An 18,626-nucleotide genomic window follows, 5' to 3' on the forward strand; every position below is an offset into this window, starting at 1 on the left:
TGAAAATGTTTAACAATATATTGACAAAGCCAACCAAATGAGTTGCTTAATGTCAATGAATTAAATGTATGTAATGCTATCCTTGCTGCACTGAATGAGCAATTAAGTGTAGAAAATCAACATTCTAGATTGTTTTTCATGGATGGACCAGCTGGTAATGGAAAAACCTTTACGTATAATTATTTGAGTGCTGAAAACCATAAGTAGGGGCTTTAAATCTGCTACAGCTGCATGGACTGGCATAGCAGCAACTTTTCTTACAAATGGATCTAGATTGCATGGCTTATTCAAACTTCCTGTTCCAATATTGGATAACAGCACATGTAATGTAACTCCTAACTCAAGTTACTTTGTTTTTGCTTGATGAAACATTAATGATACCTAAACATGCCTTAAGATATTTGTAACAACAACTTTCCGTTTGGAGGAAAAATCATTATTTTTGGTGGTGACTTCATGCAAATTCCGCCTGTGAAAAGAAGACAACCAGCTGAAACAGTAGAATCATGTTTAAAATGTTCTTTACAGTGACAATGGGTGCAGAAGTTTGCATTAACTGAAAATATGAGAGTACAAGATGAGGGAGGTGAATTTTCCCAATGGCTACTAAAACTTGGGAATGGAACAATACCTGTCAAAGAGGAGGATCCTTTTAAAGGATGCATTGAAATACTGGATTAGTGCATTATAAGAGAAAATGAATCGATTATTGAAAAGATTTTTGGAGATGCTGAACAAAATGATTATTCTAAATGCGTGATTTTAACACCAACTAATGTTGATTCATTATTAATCAATGAAGAAGTGCTTAAATGTCTGCCGAGTAAGGTTAAAATTTATTTAAGTGCTGATTAAATTGATACTGATGACCTTAATAAAAGAAATAACTTTCCTGTTGAGTTTTTGAACAGCTTAAATCCTTCAGGTTATCCACCTAATTGTTTAAAATTGAAAATTGGTTGTGTAATTATGCTACTTGGAAATTTAGATCTCAAAGCTGGGTTATGCAATGGTACTTGAATGAAAGTTTGTGCTCTTCAAAATAATTATATTGATGCAGAGGTTTTGACAGGTGTTTCCAGTGGTAAACAGGTTTTTGTTCCTCGAATTCAGTTGGCTCTATCAGATTCTAATTTATCTTTTTTTCTGAAACGTCAGTTTCCTGTCAGATTAGCTTATTCAATAACAATTAATAAAAGTCAAGGTGAAACATTTGATAGAGTTAGGGTATATCTCAAAAAACCGTGTTTCTCTCATGGTCAACTATATGTTGCATGTTCAAGAACTAGAGCATTTAACAGTTTGTTTTTCATAATTGATAAACATCTTATTCAAGGTATGGTAGGTAAAAAGTGTTACACAAATAATGTTATATTTTCTAATGTTCTTAATTTATAGTCTTTAGATTTTCATTTCGAAAATTTACTGTTTGTAGGTTGTGAGCACATTTTGTATGTATAACTTTATTTATTATTTTAATTTTTTTTTCATAGTTTTTGATAAATATATCTGTCATTTAATATTGTTATAAAATGTGTTTATATGTGTTATATAAAATCATATTTGTTTATAGTTGTATATATGTTTAAATTATTGTTGGTCCCTGGTAGTACCGCGCTCAACTTGTTTCTCCGCGCAGCGGTCTTGTTCGTCAATGTTTGTGTTTTGAAGTTATAGAGTTGAGAGAGGGTTATAACCATTATTAAGTAGCCTCCTCATGTGTAGTGGCCTTCTTGGCCTTGAGGAGGTGAATAAGAAAAAAAAAAAATTTTTTTTGTCAAATATCGAGTTACTTAAATTATATTAACGTGTTCAACTAATTAATTAGCTTAATCTGCATTTGCATCACTTTTGAGGAAAGAAAGAAAAAATCCTTATATATGTAAACCATTGTTTTACATTATATTATTTTGGTAAAAGGTTTAATCAAAAATTTGATTACTCTTAATAAAAATAACTCTATTTACCTGGCCACCATTAAGGCAAAAAGAAGGGAAAGACCTCTTTATTAATGTCAAAATATTTAAGAAAATTAAATTTTGAGTAACAAAAGAAATTTTTAGTAAATGGTAGCAAATTATTATAGCAAATTACCGTTTACTAAAAACTATTTAAATAATGAGGCCATACAAACAATATAAAAATGGTCTGTGTTGGGTAGACTTAACAAGACCCGAGTGCGGTTAGCTTGGTTTACAAACATAAAATTATGTCACATTAAAAACTATGAATGTAACAAAACCTTTATAAGCCAATTTAAAACATTTTTGGTAGCAAAACGTAATAGTATTTTGTAAGTATAAATGTGATAGCATAGTAAAAAAACTATTTTAGGATTTTTTGGCTTATAAAATAAATTTAAGACTTAATTGATTGTGGTTTCCTGTTAAATCGCAATAAATAACGATTAGAAGGCTATATGGCCCAGACGGAATATGCAACATAAATATCAAATTTGTATTTAACTCATTCACAAAAAATGGAGTTAAGACAAATTGGCTCTTATGTCCAGATATGTTTATTGCACATATTAGTAAATAAACTAATTAGTTGCGTAATGAGTTAGACACGTACAAAAAATATATTATTGAATTTTAAGCATTGATTAAAATTGCTAATCAAAATGTAATTAATTGAATATGCTAATCGTAATGTAATTTGTAATAATGTAATTAAATGTTAAAAGTTAAATGCCAAAGTTAAACGCGCTTTTACTTTTTTGTTACTCTTGGTTGTTTTGTTACGCTTAGTGATGCGCAGTTTTGTTTGTGCACTGTTAGCTTTTCTTCTGCTCTGGAATTTTGAGATTGGAATTTCCAGACATTTAAAAAAGCGTGTTTCTATTATATCCGCTCTATTACATCTCATCATATCTTTCAAGTAGGCTATATTCTGTTTAATCATTTTAATCATTTACATTTTTTATATCTTAACATGTCTATTATCTTTATTAAATTTGTTTTTAAGAATATTTCTTTTTATCTTTTATATCGAATTAATAGAATGTCCCAAACTGTTGACAATGAAGGTTTGTATTTATTTAGATGTGTATTATGTTACTGATTCATATCATGTTACATAGTTTGTTCTTAAATATATGTTTATTTTTAGTCGCTGAATTACTAAGAAGTAAGTTTTGTTCCATTTAGTTATAATTAAATGTTATAAATTGCAGTTCGTATATGTTTGTTGATTTAAATTAACTTTACAATAATAAAATGGTTTAGACGAAAATTTTTGTAAATTAATTCAATCCAGAAAGATTAAATATTCATTTTATTATTATTATTTTATTATTATTCATTTTATTATTGAAGTAATAAATTTTATTATTGAAGTAATGTAAATTTTATTATTGAAGTAATTAAAGTCGATTTAAGAAAGAATCGACTTAAATATTTGTTTGCTTTTCTGTTTAGATGACAATAGTATTATTGGAGAAAGTAAGTTGAAAAGCATTTTTACTTTTTAAAAGAAATAAAAATACTTTTTAATATATCTGTTTTCTTTGAAGTAGGTTTAAAATTTCAGGTTTTTAAAAGTCATATATATATTATAATCTTAAATATTTTTTAATTACTTTAAAATATATATCTATGTTAAATTACACCAGGTTGTAGAAAATAATTATAGTTTATTGATAAGGTTGTAGACTGTTAGAGCAGATTAAATAAATCAAAGATCTATTTAATCTACTTAATAACCTATTACCAAAGTGAAAATTTAATATCAATTGTTTGTTTGTTTTTCTGTTTAGTTGACAACAATGAAGAGAGAGGTAGTAAGTTTAAAAAGATTTTTATTTTTTATAAAGTAACTAAAATGTTTTTTAAAATGTTGTTGTTGACTTTAAAGTAAAACAGTAGGTTTTTATGATTTTATATAATAAGCCCAAGAACTTAGGTCTTACCTAAAATTATATTGTCAATAATAAAAAGAAGAAATATAACATATTGACAAAAAAAAAAAGAAAAGATAAATAAACAAAGTGAAAAGTCATTTCTGGACAACAGACGCTTTTTCCTTTGAACATTATGAGGACACCAGACCTTATATATTGACCTAACTTTGTTTGACATTGCCGTAGGACAACAGTCTTTATACCTCTGTAGATACTGAAAAAACTAAAAAAGTCTCATACATAACTCATTTTCACAAAAAACTGGACAACCGACCTTTGTCTTCTGAGGTACAGATATTAAGATTTAAAGTTTATTTTAGTTTATAGTTTTGGTTTAGTTTATAGTTATTTTTAGTTTACTTTTAGTTTTAGCTTCAGTTATCTTTTTTTTTACTTTAGACAACTGTATGGAGGAAATAAGGGAAATAGGTAAATTATAATTATATATTTATTTTTATGTAAATATTGTTTTATCAATTATTCTGAGGTATATTTTTTATCTTTCGTGTCTGGTAGAAGCATAACTGGTAGGGTTGTGTTTTAAATTTTGTATACTTTGTATGGAGAAATATGTAAAATAGGTGAAAGAATTATTTAATATAAATATGAAATTTTTAAACTGTTCGCTTTTACTCAAATTTGTATCAAAATAAAATTTTTCACATGTTTAACCCTTTTTAGTTTACACTCATTTTTTTAAAAATATATTTAGCATCCTCTTTATCCTGTGAAAATGGTGAGGTTATGCTTTATATTTTGATTAAATAAAATTGCAAATATTTATAATTTTTATTATATCTATTTACAATTCTAGATATAATTTTAGAGTTGTTAACATTTGAGAGCTTTTGTGATTTTAGACTCATTAACATTTGAGCACTACAGAAATTATTGTTCCCAACACCCAGGGCCTCTCTAGGAGAGGTCTTTCAATAAGTGGTGTAGTAATGGCGGTATGGATGAGCCCTCCTTCAAATGGGTCCATACCGGGGTGTTGGGAGACACCAAAGAAAAAACAGCAACCAAAAAGTCGTAAATTTCTTTTATCAGTGGAGATATTTATAACTTTTTTGTTGCTGCTTTTCCTTTGGTGATTTTTTTTTATTTTTACTTTTTTTAATTTGTAATTTTTTTTTAAATAAAATATTATGTTGTATATTTGATTTGTTTTGATCTTTTCTAATTAAAATTTTATTTGTTTTTCACCAATTAAACTTAAATATAGTTAAACTGATTCATTACCCAATTATCATAATATAATGATGCTACATTCTATTGTTAAAAATAATTAATTGGTAGTTTAATTTATTGAACTCACTGCTTTTAAAATTCACTATAAGCCAAGATAATATATTTAGCTATATAAATGCAATTTATTTATATCTCAATTTGATTTTTTACCTTTAATGTTTATAGTTTGGCTCCTTGAAGCATTTGTTATTTTGCTTTTTAATTAAAATATTTTAAATCTATTGTGATGTCTTTTAAATTAAACTAAATTTACTAAAAGCCAACATGAAACAATGTCATAAAATAACACCGACAAGCTGCATCATGACTGCGACTTAAGTATGACAACAGGTTACCAAAAAACAGGTAAATTCTTTTCCAGTTTTTTTTTTTTTCTTTTATGTCTACTTATCTGTTACAATTTTTATTTTAGGTTTGTCATATGACGCATTAATGCAATATAAAAGATCAAAGTTTTCATATTTTTTTAAATTTGTTATACACAAGTTTGATTGTAAATTAAATTTTTTTTATTTCAAACATATTTGTACTCAATTGCATAGTTATTTATAATAAATTTAGTTATTTTTAATAAATTTAGTTGTGTGCATTTAACGTTTTCAAGACAATTTTCTTTTTTAAAGAAAAATGAATCAAGGGGATACCAAAAAATTAATAACGCCTGTATAATATAAGTTTACTTCATGTTAATCTTCATAATTAAATAAAGTTCATGTTATAAAAAATATTAACAAGAATTTAGCTTTAGTTTTTCCTCAACTTAAAGCATGACAAAGTGTTATTATTTTGTGTCAGTAACTAAAAATGTATTGTGTTGAACTTAGGAATGTCGAGGAAATTGGTTCTGCCTTACACCAATATGACCTATGTCAGTTGAAAATTACTCAAGTAATGTTAAACAATTGGTAAACTAATTTACCTCCTCATACTTTTTATGTTAATTTTACAGATGGTTAAACTTTTTCAATTTGAAGGCGTTTTTCTAAAAGGGTATTAGTTCAGGTTTTGCAACTTTAAATTGTGGAAAACAGTCACTATAAATTAATTATGTAACAGACCGACCATAACCCGTATTACGGGTTGCGTTTTGCTAGTCTATAAATAATACTTTAACGTTGTATCATTTCCCAATATTTTTTTAAAATCATAAAAGATCATTTTTTTAAGATGTTATGTGTAATTTATTCTAGTTAACCCTATTTCGTAAATGATTGTATTAAAAATCTAAACAGGCTATTAATGTTTTTAAAATTTCAAGATTAGCTAATTTTAAATATTGGTGAGATTTTTTGTTGATTTATTGGTGAGAATGTTGTTGTAAAAATGTAAAACTGATGTGATTCTGGATCTGGTTTGCTGGACTAAAACCCATAAATGCTTCTTTTTTTCAATAAGATGGCACAACTGGTTACTCATCCAGGGTGGTAGAGCTTTATAAATCAATTTCTTCACACAAGTTATCCATTTATTGCACAAAAAATTGAACTCAATGAGAAAAACTTTGTAACTTTGAGTTGCGCTCTTAGGGGCAAGCAAACAATCTCAGTCAACTTTTTTGATATCAAGATCCATATTTTTGAAGTCTGCAAATCTTTATTTTGGATTTAAACACAAAAAAAAGAGGTCTTTTTAAATTTTCAACAGTGAATAAATGCCGTTCAGTAGACAGGTGTTAGTGGTTGGTGGTGTTCAAAGGTGGAGGAAAAAGCTCTGTGTTCTATGTTTTGGTTAGATAATTCAGCCAGTATTAAGTTTAAAAAATTTGCATTTGAATTGCAGATTGATGGAAAACTGTTTAAAAAATAAAATGATCTTCAAGAGTATGCACAAATTGATAATCTGATAAAGTAAGGCTACTGATGTAAATGCAGAGCCTTCATTTCAATATGTTAAAACCTCCTGCTAAGCACATACTGCTAAAACATCTATTTTGGATAGCCTCTGATGCCAATACTAATGATGCTAACATGTTAAAATTGAAATCTACTGCTAAGCACATACTGTAAAAAAATCATTTTTTGTTTAAATTGTAAGTGTGTGATAGCATCATTATTATGTTTAAGAGGAGGTCTATAAATGCAGCAATAGGAGAAAGTTTATAAAGCAAAATGTTCTTTTCTTGGATTGTTACAGCACATCATATTTATTCAACAGCTTTGCACTTTAATTGATGCACACTATTCAAACCACTTTAGCTCCTTATCTACACAGGTTGAGACACCACCTCCATGACCACAAATGTTTTTAGATCACTTTCAACATGTTTATTTGCAATGTCTTTACTCTTTTAAAATTTACCAACTTAAGTTATTTCATTTTTTTTAATTTTAGGCTTATGCTATAAAGAAATTTTGTGCTATAGAAAAAAGTGAACCACATCCTTTAGGGGGCATCAGTTTTAAGTAAAAAATGGAAAGGGAAAGAACTCACTATCCTGAAGGCTAGGCCCATTTAATAAGCATAATAAGGGGTGAAACAAGGGTGTCAGAACATTTAGCAACATTAACAATTAGTATTTGACATTTAACCAAATCTACTTTTTCAAGATGCAGTTAAATATTTTTTATAAATTTTTAAAAATGTTTTATTATTTATCAATAAGTAAAGTTTTGTTAAAAATAATTTTTTTTTGGTTTTATGTTATTTTTTGTTAAATTGTAAAAAAATTTTGTTGGAAAAATAAACTTTCTAATATAATATAACCTTTTTTGTTTTTATATTTTTTTAATTGTAAATAAACCTTAACTGTAAAAAAAAGTTTATAAAACAATTTAAAATAGTGAAGATAAACATTTTAAATTAGATTCTAAAGTAATTTCATTTTGAAGGATGTGTATTGAATTATTTTTTTATTTTACTTGCTTAGCAAATTTAAACATAACCAGTTTTTATTCTCTTTTTTCATTTAATAAAAAAAAAAGTATTCACAACTGCAATTTGTAGTAAAATCACAGAAAAACATAGCTAAAAAACTCATTTTGGACAGCATCCGATGCCACTATTTGATGATGATATCTGATGCTAACATTACTTGTTTAAGATTTAAGTTTGAAATAGCATCCTCATTATGTTTATTAGAAGGTCTATGAATGCCACAAGAGGAGGAGGTAAAAGCAAAAGGAGGTAAAGCAAAATGTTTTCTTTTTCATCATTGTTACATCATATTTGTTCAACAGCTTTGCACTTTAAGTGATGCATGTTAACTTCAAACAATTTTAGTTTTTTATTTACACAGATTGTAATATGGAGTTGGATGTTGTCCAAAACAAACTTTTTAGCAGTAATTTGTTTTTTTTTGAATATTTTTTTTTTTTTTTTGAATATTTTTTTACCTTATAATAATAAAGTAAAAAAACAATTAAAAATAATCTTACTTGCTCCAGATGTCTGAAGTACAAACAGTCTACTTGGTAAGCCATTTCCATTAGATGATGCCGTTAACAAATAAGCATTATATACATGAAAAGGAGCAAGGTCAGACAAAATTACACTTTGATTTCCAGAAGGCACACCTTTCCATTCCCAAACTGAACTTAAATTAGTTACATCTTTATAATAAAGGTATAGCCATACTTCTTTGTTACTGCAACTGTCTCGTGACCATGATATCCAAACATTAAATTTATTATACACTGATACATTAATATTATGTGGTGGTGGACAAGGAACTAAAATGTTGGTGGCATAGATTATAATCATTTTATCATATTATTTTATCAAACAATAAAATAAACACACACACAGACAACAAAGTGTTGTGTCCTGATAAAAAAAAAAGGTTTTAAAAAGTCTAGAACTAAATTATTCTTACTTAACTGATATAATGCAGACATACAAAAAAAAATGTTTTACTATAATTCCTAACATTTTCAAGCAATATTTGATGTTATCAAGTGATTTTGTAATGATAAATTGTCTTCATAAATAAGCAAAAATTATTTTGAAATATGCAACTATATAAAGTTTGTTTCAGAAAAAATTGTTGTTATTTTATCTGATTGAATAGGTATTATATTATAGTATTAGAAAAGATACCCCACTTATTACGCCAGATAACCCACTTATTTTTTTATTTACCCCACTTATTTTCATTTTGTAGTACTAAGCATTAGAATATAACAAATTTAAACTAAAACTACTTAATTAAAAAGTATGAACAAAGCACATTAATATATTATTAATCAAAATCTCCTATAAAATTTCACATTCAAAAAGGAATCAAAAAAAAATAAAAAATACTTTGATATCTAAAATTTAAGTAGGCATCTTTTAACATACATTAGAACTTTCAGCATACATTAACTAGATAAGTTAAGTAAAAATATTTTAGTTCACACTTGTTTTTTTATCTTTTTTTATTTAATTTAGTTTTAGATGATATCTTTACAAATTATATTTCTGTTTTCATGCATTACAACCATCTTACCATCATTTGAAGAATACTGTGTACTTGTTACTAAAATATTCATTAGTTTTTTAGTTGAATTGATTGCATCAAGGTAATCAACAATTTGACCATACAAATATTCAAATCGTAATGTATAATTTACAACCACACTACCCATCCTGAAAAACATTTAGAAATTCTCAAAAAAACTCTATTTAAGGATAAAGTTTTAAAATAAAAAACACTACATCCTAAAAAACTTATTAAAATAATAAAAACACTTTAACAAATGTGGTTTTCTTGACTTTAACAACTCAAGTAAACCAGACAAGATAACTTGAGTCAAGTAAACCACACAAGAAGACGCGAGTCAAGTAAATAGTTGACTTAATAAACAAATAAAAATTTTTGTTTTTATCTTTTTTATCATTAATAACAGTACTCTTATTTTTAATTACTCTTTTTTTCATGTGTCAAAAAAAAATTGATAAATTAAAAATTAAAATGTTAAAAACATTAAACTAAACATTGAAAATAATAGTAATTAAATAAAAATTACATACACAAGTTTGTTAACAAAAATATCAGTTAACCCTTTTAAACCTTGCTGATCAAAAAGAGCTCGAACCTAAAACAAAATATATACAAAAATATTGTAAAACAAATTATTTGAAACTTTATTTGAAAAAAAATTTAAAGATATTTAAAGCCTAAGGTATAACAAGACTGCTAAATAAAAACATACAGAATTCATGAAGTAGATTGTAAAATTTTGAGACTCATATGACATGACACTATACATTTTCCATGTCCATTTTTCTAAAGTTCTTTGTACCAAGTTTACTTCAACAGCTAAGTAATTGAATTATATATTAGAACTGAAAAAATAAAAAACTAGAAATAAAATTTTCAATGAATTTTTTGACATTTGAATATGCTTTCCCTTCCATAACATTTAAAAATAACAAATACCAAATGTAATTAATATGTTTTTAAGTATAGTTAAATTTTAATGTACCTATACAAGGAGTCATAAAACAATCTCTAGTTATTGTAAATTTTCCGCTGCATTCTTTACCATTTACTGCTGGTACTGGATTATTACAACGCCGCACTCTCTTAGAAGTCCCATTGCCACATGGTTTATCACAAATAGACCATTCAGTCCATTCTGAGAACCCACCATCAACTAAAAAAAAATTTTAAAAATCATTTTTTGAACTTTATTATTTTTTTGCAATGTATAAACATATTTATTATGTTTTTACTTGGACAAGGAAAAGCACCACATTCAGGGCGTATATCTATCTGTGGTCCATAACATGGTGTACCTCCTCCAAATTGCGGTGGATTATTGCACGCTCTTGTTCGAATAAACACACCATAGCCACAAGATGCATTACAACTTGCGTAAGGTCCCCAATCTGACCATTCACCATTAACTAAAATTTAACATCAAAGTTAAATGTAACATCATTTACTTTGTATTTTTTAACAAAATATTTTGCAACATTTGACAGCATGGACTAGGGCAGGACTCAGGCCTTGTTTTTAATTAAAAATGCTAAACACAATAACCTAAAGTGAATTTGAAGTCATAAAATTTTCTTAATTTTTTAAATATATTAACTTTTTTAAATTACTGCAATAATATTAATTACCTCAAAACGAGTTAAATGTTATTTAATGGCTTTTTATTATTACTATAAGGGAATGTTTATTTTCTTTCATTTTTTTAAATATTAAATAATTGAATTTAAAATTACATTTTTAAAAATGTTTGATATTAACAAATTCTTTGTTTTCTCGATATTTGCATAAATGAATTAAAATATGTCAAATTTTTGAGTTTTTAAAATGATTATTTCTTAAAGTTCTAATTGTGGCTTTGCAACTACAAATGATTTTTTATTTAAAAAAACGTGTGAGTAACAAATAAAAAAATAACATTAATTTATTTACTTTATTTATCAAAAGTTTATTATTTTGTTAACAATTTTATTGTGAAAGCAAAAATTATTTTTCCTAACATCGTTTAATAAAATTATATCAATGTATATATCATTTATTAAAAAATAATCGCTGTGATTTAACTTGCATTATAAAAAAAAAAGTTTAACTTACACTTTGTGCAAATTTTTAATGCTGCTGTATATTTAGAACTTAATTTTGAAAAAAAAAAAAATGTTTAGGAAAGAAAATGGATAAAACAATTGCAATAAAAATGAGCTAATTTTTTTTTAAGAATAAATTTAAATATTGAACAATATTTAGGAATATTTTAAAATAAATTTGACGATTAAGTTAAACCCAAGCATTAACTTTAATTTTAATAAACTTAAATATATTTTTTAAATCAAAATTAATATATATACATATTTTAAATCTAAATTAAATTATATATTTTTTTTATCAGAACAAAATTATATATTTTTATTAAATTAGTTTTAAACTAAATTATATATTTTTTATGAGAATTACATTATATTATTATGATCTTTGTTTAAAAAAAAGATTTAAGTATTAGCATTTTTCAAGCATAAAAATCAATCATTATAATAAGATAAAAACAAAATAAAAATGATTTTTTAATTTTATTAAAGTTTTTTTTATTAGTAAATAGCGGTTATATCAGGGTAAAAACAAATTGACGTATCTTCAACTGGAGGATCTTCTCTACTGACATAACCAGCAATATAAACCAAACTTTAATTTCTTTTACTTTCTTTTACTTTCTTTTACTTTCATTTAATCACTTTCAATAACTAGAAGATTATGAAAAACAAAAAAAATCAAAATTCCAGGACTTTCCAGGACCACTTTCCTACTTTTCCAGGATTTTCGCAAAAAAAATTCTAGGACTTTTACAGGATATTTCCCCCGAAAAAAAAAATTCCAGGACTTTAGCTATAAAAAATTCGGAAAACTAATGTTTTCCTTTGAAATAAACCATATAAAAAGATATAGAATTAAACTTTATTACCACTTGAAACTAAAACTTTCAGAAATAAATCTATCTTTCTAATAAAACACGAAAGCAAAAAATAGTGTAGCGCAGTGTAGCACGCTTGCCTTAGAAACTAGGTATCCATGGTTTAAACCCACCTCTGGGCATATTTTGCAACATCTGTTATGAAGGAGGCATAAATATATTTTTTACAAAGTTTAAATGACAAGGATTGTCATTCAAACTTTTGTAAAAAATATTTTTACATAATCATCATTCAAAAGTTAATGTGGTTCTTTTAAAAAATAATTACTTCTTTTATCTTACCTCTTATTGAATTATATAAAAGTTAAAAAATCATAAAAAGTTGCTTAACCAAAATCGCTTACTGCTTATGTAAAATTCGCTTTAGGTGTACATAATTCATTCAACGCATAACACTTTAAAACTAGGCCTGAGGACTAGATTTCTATTTTAGTGGGTTTAATTTTAATATTCAGAAAATGCTAATACAGTTCCAGTTGTATACAAAAGCAAGGTCTATTTTATTTACAATAAAGCCCATGTATGTATGTATGTATGTATGTATGTATGTATGTATGTATGTATGTATGTATGTATGTATGTATGTATGTATGTATGTATGTATGTATGTATGTATGTATGTATGTATGTATGTATGTATGTATGTATGTATATATACACACACATACATGCATAATTTGATAAACGATTTTTTTAAAATTTATTCCTACTCTGTTCTTTTAAGTACATTGAGCATTCTATTTTGTAGAATACTTTTAAAACTATTTGTATAAAAATTATTTAAAGTTATAAGAAAAAAAAATAAAACAACATATTGCAGAATAACTGTTTAACTTGGGGAAAGGTTGCATACATTTGTAATCAAAAATGTTCAACAATACTGTCATTAAACTTTTTCATCAAATTGAAAAGTTTGAAGTTGCTGTACATGTAATGATTTTTGTCATCACTCTGATGAAGCTTGTGATGTTAAAAAGTAATACTTAAACACAAGATATGTTACATGACACAAAAAAAGTTTTTGTGTCAAAACAAAAACATTTATAGTTTCTGTTGTTATTGACTAATATGATTTACCATCAGCAGAACACTGGTTGGATATAGGAACTATGCATAATTATTTTTCTATCATAGGTTACCCTAAATATATCAAAATTTTTCTGTTTCCATATTTCAAAAGAAATGTATTTTGCAAAAGTATGAAAAGTATGCGTGCAAAAGTATGAAAAGTATGCGTGCAAAAGTATGAAAAGTATGCGTGCAAAAAGTATGCGTGCTAGGGTAATAACTCTTATTATTTTTTTGTAACGAAACTGAAACAATTAAATTACTGCAATAATATTAATTACCGCAAAGCAATTAAGTATTTTTCAACTCGTTTTTTATTATTACTATTAGGGAATGTTTATTTTCTTTAAATTTTTTTTTTTTATATTAAATAATTAAATTTAATATTACATTTAAAAAAATGTTGATATAAACAAATTTCTTTCTTTTCTTCACATTTGTATAAATGAATTATAATATGTTAAATTTTTTTTAAACGATTATTTCTTAAATTTCTAATTTTGGCTTTGCAACTAAAAAATTTTTATAAAATAAAAAGTTTTTATTTAAAAATTCAAGGAATTTATAAATGACAGTAGCAATATTAATTAAAAAAAAAAAATTAAAAAAGTTCCTCTACCTTTTTACTTAATTTTGTTCCCACATCACGCAGCTTGAATTATATATAGAGTTCACTATAAATAATTATTTTATTATTGTTCTATTTTATATATTTTTCTGTTTCAGGTGCAAATAATATATATTCTTGAATATTTTGGAACACTGGGAAATATTTTTAAATTTTTGGATAAACTATCTTGTTATCAGTGCAAAATTGCACATCGTTTGGAAAGAAAAAAAATTGAAAGACATTTATAATCACCTTTAAACCAAAATAAAATGTCTTATAGAAATTCCAGCTACAGTGTATAGTCAAACAGGTGCATACAACAACAACAACAATAACAACAGCAACAACAACAACAATTAAAAGATAAATAACCATTATAAATAAAAACAAATGTTTCAGACTTTTAGGGGAAAAAAAAAAAGAAGCAAAAAATGCTTTTAACCCAAAATAGTTGCTTGAACAAAAGTTTCTTTAAAATAAAGCACTTTTTCAGTTTTTTAAATTTATCAAAATTTCAAAGGATTGAAAAAAAACTCTTTAAGAGGCTTTTGCAAAAAATAGAAGAATTGTAGGGAACAAAAATAATCAATATAATGCTTATTTAGCATTATAATTTTTTTTTATTATTAAATATTTAATTAATTATAACTTATTTAAAGTTTTTATATTAAAAACAAAAGCAAAAATTTGATAATAATATATACCTGGACACACCGGAACATCACATCGTTTTTTTTGAAAAGAAGCACCACTGCAATTTCCATTGCATATTCTGGTCCTGATCATAACACTTGATTCTCCACATGTTTCAGAACAAAAACTCCATTCTAACCATACACTAAACCCAATATCTCCTTAAAAAGAATAAAAAATTTATTTTAATGTTAATATGATGACATTATAAAAATAGTTATTTAAAAAGTATAAAAAACAAATTAATAGTACTTTTTTATTTGTTAAAATAAAAAAATTAATTTAACAACTTAATACCTTTACTTATACAATAGCACAATCTATGCATTTTTTGCTGAATAAAATCACTGTCACTCTTGCAAGGAAAATAAGTTGGTAAATTTACATAGCCCAAGCATGTTCCATTAATACTGTTGAAACTAGGATCTTGACTAGAGCTATATGCACTCAAAGTAGATGTATTTGAACATATAATAGGTGGGGAAGCATCCAAAAAAATGGAGGTATCATTATAAAATTTTGGAAAACTGTTTGAACAAAGTAATTGTTTTGCTTCGCAAATAGAATTGCAATCAGTAATACCTGCTTGGCCCAAAACAAAACCTTAAAAATCAACAACATAAAATATAAAACTTAGCTTGTAGATTATATAAAGACAACATTAACAAAAGCATAATGAGATAATACAAAATATTTATAAGAAAAAACATACTTGAGCATCTTTGAAGTTGACAGGTTTCATTATCTAAGTTACTTCCAATACAAGGAGCTCTATCTATGGCTTTAATACATTGACGACTTCTTATTCTTATTCCACCATTGCAAGACTGGCTGCATTCACTCCATATTGACCATGCAGACCAATTAGCATTCACTGTGAAAATAGTGATATTTAGCTTGTTCATTAAATTATATTATGTATCATTACTAAAAAGGCTCTCCATCCCCATGATTTTTTAAATTACTTTTTGAAATACAAAAAAAAAAATATTTTGGCTTTGTTAACTGTTAGTTGTAACTATTGTATATTATTTGATTGCTAACCAAGTGAAAAAATAGCTTCCTAAATAACTTTTTTGTTAGAAGAAACAACCACAAGAGAAAAAAAAAGAGAAAAAACAAAATCAAGAAAAAACAAAACCATAATTATATGGTGTTTAATTATGTTTTTAAAAATACTTGTTTTTAGTATATATTTTATTTTTAACAACCATTATTAGCATTTATTTTTATTTATTATTTTACTTATTTAAGTTATATGTAATGTCTTATCTATTTTATATTGTTATTATTGCTTTATTTTTTATTGTTATTATAAATATTTCTACTATTATGATAATAATAATTATTAATACTATTATTTTTATCACTATTATTGTTAATATTATTATTATTACAATTATTATTATTATTATTTACATCATTAATATTACTTGATGTCGTTATCATAAATTATTTTTACTTAAAATTAATTACAAACTGTTTGAAAATGGCCTTATATTATCATTTGTCAGTATATATTGATTAAATTTATTTAACATTTGTGTTTTATTTGCTGAGTTAAGGAGTTTTCTTCATAGAACGCACTTAGTTCTTTATCCAATGTCTGAAAACAATAGACCAATAATGAGTTTTAAATATCAACCTAAATCTTTTGCTTACTGTCAGTGTTTTAAAGAATACCTTAACTAACCTGTCCTATATATCTGGTGCAGTCAGATTCAAAATTAGCTGAAGATTTTGAAATAAGGAAAAAAAACAAAAAAACTTTGATAAATTAGCAGATACAGGTAAAGCACATCTTACTACGATAAAGATACACGTAGACATATCAAAACTAATTAAATGTAAGTTGTATTTAGGTATTAAAAAAAGACCAAAAATATTTTTAAATATGGGGAAACTAATTATAAAATAAAATTTTTTTAGTACTGTAAAGTAATACAAGAAATAAAAATGAATATATAAATACATCTGATTTTAAAGTTATCTATGTTTATTACTATTTATATAAAAATATTCAAATTTTTAAATTATAAATCCCTGGTTAAATCTTTTTCAAATATTGCAACACTTGGTGTCACAACTTGCTCAACTTTAAAAAGAACTTAAAACGCTGTTTTAATTTGTACATGTTCCAAAGAAAGTAAACAAACAAAAAAATACACAGATAAAATAATTACTTAATTGCATTGAACTTGCAAAAACAAAAATTTGTTTCCCACAGCCAATTTTATTGCAAGCTGCTACACTAATATTGTGAGTGCTTGCCACATCAAGATTTGTAAAGTTGAACTCAAGTATCAAGCCATTGATTTGTTTAATGCAATAGTTTGTCCCAACTGTGTTATTTTTGTACAGTTGTTTCCTGCAAATCTCATAACTAGTAATAGTTCCATGACTATTTTCTTTAGAAACTGGTAACCATTTTACTGTTATTGTTGTATAGCTGTCTGTGCTATTAAATATGTTGGGTGGAGCATCAGGTACTAAAAAAAATATATAAAAATACGACTTAAAATGATATAAAAGTTTGAGTTAAAGAGGCAACAATTAAAATTGTTGTTGTTTACTTAAGTTGTAATCTTTCTTAAAGCCATAATATGGATTTCAGTTAAAAGTTCAAAAATTTAAATACTCACTGATGATTTTATGTTTTAAAGCTTTTATAAATAGTTAAGCTTCATAATGAAATTTGTATAATTGAGTCAAAAACTATAACTTAGTCAAAGTAAAAAACTATAAAAAATTATAAAATTAAATGTTATTTGTTGCCAGTGAACAATGGAAATATTATTTAGGTCTTTTTTTACTATACCCATTTCAATATCTATATCAATTTAAATATATATAAACATATATTAAAATAATTTTACTTTTGTTATAAATTATCATTAAATTTTTGCAAATATTTAATCAAACTTTAGTATGTATATTTTCTTAAGATCTTTTATTAAAATGCTTCCAAATGTCTTTATTTTGTGCCTTTAGATCCTCTTCTGATATTAATCCAATTGGTAGGTATCTTGAAATAATATTTTTAAGAGTGTGTTTGTACATGTGTGTGTGTGTGTGTGTTTGTGTGTGTGCATACTCATATAAATAAAATTGGTTCAAAAAATTTGTCTGAATTTGGTTATTAGTTTGCTTTACAAATTAGCTCTATGTATTGTACTTTATTGTAATTAATTTTATCAGATGTTCTAGCTCATTTTGAGATAATCTATTTTAGGTAATTTATATATTATAACTTTCATATAGAAAATTTTCATCATTATCTCGAATTTTTAAAGATAATATTGCATATATATATATCCAATTTAAAAACCATAAAACTCACCTATTTACAAATTTTACACAAATAAAGTTATTGTTTGAAAATTTAATAAAATTTGAAATCATTAATAAATTTTAATTTAGTTAAAAAATTTTTTTTGTAATTTTCTTTAAAAGTTTCTTTTAAAACTAATCTCTTTGTAATAAATATAAGAGAAAGTAGTAAACATACAACTAGAGCTTTAGTCTTTAAAAATTGAATAAATTGAACCTTTTTTTAAATTCAAAATCTTAGTTAAGACAATTTTGAGTTTGAAAACTTTATAATTTTTTTATTACTGTAAAGGCATTACCAGAATTGCTGCAATCACTAACTTTAGCAAGTAAATATCTTTGAGTATATTAAATATATTTCGAATATCAAAAACAAACAAAAAAGAAAAAGTAA

At 25.2% G+C, this 18,626-nt stretch overlaps 1 protein-coding gene across 1 annotated transcript in view; it reads right to left on the reverse strand.

Moving 5' to 3' along the window:
• Positions 1-18,626, reverse strand: part of LOC100199700 (uncharacterized) — a 202,000-nt gene that overhangs the window by 19,870 nt on the left and 163,504 nt on the right. The window contains exons 26-35 of the mRNA XM_065813582.1: positions 17,086-17,391; positions 15,615-15,776; positions 15,200-15,505; positions 14,914-15,063; positions 10,808-10,981; positions 10,558-10,728; positions 10,285-10,391; positions 10,103-10,167; positions 9,579-9,718; positions 8,527-8,820 (exon numbers count right to left, since the gene is read on the reverse strand). Of these exons, the coding sequence (XP_065669654.1) occupies positions 8,527-8,820; positions 9,579-9,718; positions 10,103-10,167; positions 10,285-10,391; positions 10,558-10,728; positions 10,808-10,981; positions 14,914-15,063; positions 15,200-15,505; positions 15,615-15,776; positions 17,086-17,391 (1,875 nt within the window). The remainder of the gene's footprint in view (positions 1-8,526; positions 8,821-9,578; positions 9,719-10,102; positions 10,168-10,284; positions 10,392-10,557; positions 10,729-10,807; positions 10,982-14,913; positions 15,064-15,199; positions 15,506-15,614; positions 15,777-17,085; positions 17,392-18,626) is intronic.

The sequence above is a fragment of the Hydra vulgaris genome, chromosome 12 (assembly GCF_038396675.1).
Source record: "Hydra vulgaris chromosome 12, alternate assembly HydraT2T_AEP".
Lineage (NCBI taxonomy): Eukaryota > Metazoa > Cnidaria > Hydrozoa > Anthoathecata > Hydridae > Hydra > Hydra vulgaris.